The following is a 4310-nucleotide window of genomic DNA, read 5'->3' as shown; positions in this document are numbered from 1 at the left end:
TCAGTCACTAAATGAATTCACGAAATGTTTACTGAGCAACGCAAAGACAATCCACACTAATATTCTCAGAGAAACTGTAGTTATCAGTTGAAAACCTTGAATGTGGACCAAAAATGTCAGAAGAAAGTATCAAGTGGAAAACTTAATAATTAAGTGATAGTTGATTAAAGACCCTTATAGCCTTTCTCAAAAATGACTTGACAGGTTTTATTTTAATAAGACATAGGAGAGAGGAAATGGCTTAAAAGATATCATCAATCTTTTATTTAACTAAGCACTGCCCTTCATTTTGAAGGAAATGATACAATTTTGAATCAGAACTTCCTTCTCAAGAAGTGGTATAAGAACATAACATTGATTAAACATACAATCTTCAACAAAAATAGTTTATACAATTCATTGGAAAATAAAACACACATGGAATTTATCCTGTTAATCAACTTTCCATGGGGCACAGGTATTATAGTCAAGAATAAAATAACATAACAAAAAGTTGAACCAAGTCAAGTTTACAGTTACCCTGATTTAAAAATTCACACATAAAATGTAACTTTTCAAATAAATCCATTTGATGACTATGATCACACTAGATTTTATTCTAATTTATAAAAAGTGGTTAGACTAGCACATAATAACAAGAGTCTTCAACACAGTGGATTCCATTTTATTAAGAAAAAAATAGAAAACAAGTAGTCCTTAAATTTTCTTAGCTCTCCATAGCATATGTCATATAAAATTAAAGTTTTGCTTCCAAAAATATGTTTCCATGTGGTTGTGGTGTTGTCCGGTGGTGCTCTTAGGAACAGAAGCACCAAAGACACGAGAAGAGTAACCACTCAACTGTAATTTTTCATAAAAACTAAAAATTTCCTTAGGTCTGGAGTAAAGTCTTCTGCTAGGCATTTTAGTGCTAAAAAGTCATTTTTAAATTAAGCGTGGAGTAAAAGCTACAAAAAAGTATGAGTTCTTGCAATACAAAAAGTTGTGTAGTTGAAGTTGTGGGCTCCTGTGACATACATAAGCAGTTTCAATAAAATATTTGCTCAGGTAAGAAAATAGAATTTGTCTGGTTTCATTAGCATACGTTCCATTCGATGATCTGCTTATCCCTGCCAGAGCTTCTGAAGAACATTACAATCGATATTTCTTTCCTTCAAAGAGCATCCATAATTCACAGTACAAAACAGTTCTAAAGTCTTATTCCTAAGGAGAAACAAAAATTAGTAAATATATTTATTTGTTCTAAAGTGCCAGATGTAGCCACTGCCATAGCATTAAAAACGCACTTTCCACACACACTGCCACCTTAAGGAGAGAACCAAGAGTTGGTTCCATTCCCTTTCCTGGAGTCTTCAACTGGTGGGCTGTTACTTCCTTTAAGCACCAAAACCCTAAGGAAACTTCCAATGGGATCACTGTTCTATGCATGACAAACTTAACGTCTCTGGTACGCCCTGTAGGAACACTTGCATTCCATGGGAAAGCAGTATGTAGGATGGACAGATGACCTATTCCAGTTCATTTCCAAGCTCTGTTATCAAAAACCTCTCTAGAGGTTAATGTTACTATTGTCATGGACTTTACCGGAGCTCTTTCTTTGAGTTGTAGAAAGACTTTGTGACAACCCACAGTCACCGCTGTACCTCTCTGTGACCAGACATTCACTTTTCCATTTGGGGGCTGAAGGAGACAGGGTGGCGAGTAGGAAAAGGAGAGCTGGCAAGGCCAGGACTACAGGACAGTGGCATTCTGTTCTTCCCTCCTACCCTCTCCCCAGGGGCCATTACTTGTGCCTCTCCTTACTGTGTTCAGCATGAAAGAAAACTTAAATCAGTTATATCCCTGTCTGAAAAAAGTGTGTAAGAACATCTTTCACATCTTGTTGCCTTGGTTTAGAGATCTCCAGGAAAAAAAGGCTCAAGGGTGGCCATGGACCACTGAGAGTCTACATCAACTATTAAAAGAATTAGGTCACACAAGGTTTGGTACAGTATCATCTATAATGACTCCCTAAAGAAAGGAAGAAAGAAACCTCAAACCTTACCCAGCTCTGAGACAGAATTAGCCAAAGCACAGTAACGAAGCATTCTGCAATCCAGAGCACACATCATTACAGAGACCACAGGAGTACAATGGCGGACTGTGAAACTGTTCAAGCTTCCTACTACAGCTTAGTAGCAGGCCCAAGGGGTGTCTGTGAAGTCTGCCACTAATAGATCCTACGGTCCCCAACCTGAACTAGGACTGTCACCAGATTCTTCTGTGCTGACTGCACTGGGTACCATCTGTGACTGATGGCACTCCTCTCAAGAAGCCTTCTGAAGGGGTGCTCTCCAGGCAACAGCCCCAATTTAAGACTTTGCACCTTGAATTGAACTGTACGAAGAATGGCTAGCAAATAAGTATCTTATCTAGTTTAAGATTTTACTACCAGCAGAACAAATGTAGGGTGAAGGGCCAGTGAGAGAAAAACAAATAAAAATCATAAGGTCACCACCAAAGCCTTACTGTTAAGAGGGTTACCTTTGCTATTCAAGAAAGAGACAGGAAGGAAGAGACAGATTAACTAATTCCTGCCAGGGCGCCCTTGTTTGCTGGCCTCAGCAGTGGATACTTAAAGGGGTAGCACAAACCAGCCCCATCTGTGACCCGCAGGTTTAATTAGATCGGAGACACAAAACGCTATTCCCTCCACTGGTAACAACGCAGCGCTAAGTGCCCCGCAACAGCAGAAGAGAAACAAAGGCAGCTCAACACAACCTTAATTGAATCCTTCCCCTGACTGGCCCTTGACAATGATTTACTTGTAACCTGGGAAGGGGCGGGGGAGCAGGCGACTCAGCTAAGAGCCAGCTCCTGCAGACGAATTACTCAGGGGTGGGAGGAGGGAGGTAGCAAAGTCTTTGTTTGTAGCCCGAGTTTGCACAACTATTTGTTACACTTAATAAGGGGCTGCTTGGTTTTGGTCTGCTGCTCCCAGATCTTGTCATGGTTTCACCAGCCCACCGCCCCAGGAATCCCATGAAACAAATCACCCCAGGCTTCCGGATCCCACACACAGCTAGATAGAGAAAGCAAATAAGCAACTCTCTGCAGGCCCGCGGTGGCGCCTCCAACCAAACCGGCTCTGGCGTTTTGTACAGGGTATCTAAAACCGGGGTAAAGAGGAAAACGGAAGGGACTCAGTGACAGGCACTGGTAGCCCGAACTTTCCTCCAACCCCGAGTGCCTATGTAGGGTCGGTCTGAGACCCAGGTCCAGCAGGGATTAAGTACCAGGCAAATCCAGTTTACCCCGCCGTGAAAGGGAAGGCAGATTTGGAAGGGAAGGCAGATGGAAGGGGCCAGAAAGAAAAGCCCCCAGCCAAAGTGCTCCTACCTGTTCCCTCTGTCCCCTTCCTCCTCCCCCGTCCACAGCCGGCGGCGCATTTCACCAACTCTCCTTGGTCCAAAGGGCCCAGGAATCCCAGACGGGGCCCGGAAGATGGCAGAGGAAGTAGTGGAGGGAGGGAAGGAGGAAGGGGCCAGTGGCTGCTGCCAACAGCTCCCTTTCGCAGCTGAGCTCAGCTCGCCCTTCAGTGCGCCACCGCCACTCGGTCCTCCTCCTCCGAGCCTGGCGCAGGGGGGCGCCGGGGAGGCGGAGTAGTCCGCGCCGTGTCGCTGTCGCCCTCCTCCGGCTCGGCCGGGTGCAGGTGCGTAGCGAGCTCTTGCAGCACCGCCGCACGCCCGATCTGGTCGTTCCGCCGCTTCTCCATGATCAAGTCCTCCAGGCTTTGGAACTCTAGCGTGTGGCTGCGCTGCGCTGAGAGCTGGATCTGCAGCCGGTAGGGCTGCTTGCCGATGCGGAGCTCGCCGCCGATCTTGAACTCACGCTTGCCATAGCGGCACCAGGCAGCGAAGCTCTCCGAGTTGCGCCAGCTCAGCTCGCGCTCCTTGGCGCCCACGTGCGCCAAGGCGTTGCGCACCACGGCGCTGGGGCTCAGCGGCTTGTAACGGTACAGATCGTTGACCACGCGGCCGCGACGGCCCTGGCTCGCGTCTGTCAGGAAGCTGTTGCTCACCTCCAGCCGGTGCAAGTGCACCACCTGAAAGTTGCCCACGTACACGGCCCAGTGTGGGTACTGCGCCTGCGACACAAACTCCACCAGGTCGCCCGGCTTGCACTTGTTGAGCAGGTTCTCCGGCGTGTAGGTGCTCAGCGCCGCCGAGCCCGGCGCGAAGCTCTTCTGGTAGATGCACTCATCGCGGTAGAACACCGAGCACTCCACCTCGTGCAGCCGCGGGTCGTAGGGCTGCGGCGCGGGGAGGGGA

At 47.3% G+C, this 4310-nt stretch overlaps 1 protein-coding gene across 1 annotated transcript in view; it reads right to left on the bottom strand.

Annotated features, from left to right (window-relative positions):
- Positions 1-237: 237 nt before the first annotated feature.
- Positions 238-4310, bottom strand: part of LRATD2 (LRAT domain containing 2) — a gene marked incomplete in the record, with an annotated part of 5363 nt that continues 1290 nt past the window's right edge. Inside the window, 1 exon segment of the mRNA XM_014589042.2 lies at positions 238-4303. Within this exon segment, the coding sequence (XP_014444528.1) occupies positions 3575-4303 (729 nt within the window).

Source organism: Tupaia chinensis, unplaced genomic scaffold, assembly GCF_000334495.1.
Source record: "Tupaia chinensis unplaced genomic scaffold, TupChi_1.0 Scaffold000328_1, whole genome shotgun sequence".
Classification (NCBI taxonomy): domain Eukaryota; kingdom Metazoa; phylum Chordata; class Mammalia; order Scandentia; family Tupaiidae; genus Tupaia; species Tupaia belangeri.
The sequence above is the reverse complement of the archived record's forward strand: the minus strand, read 5'-3'. Positions and strand labels throughout refer to the sequence as shown.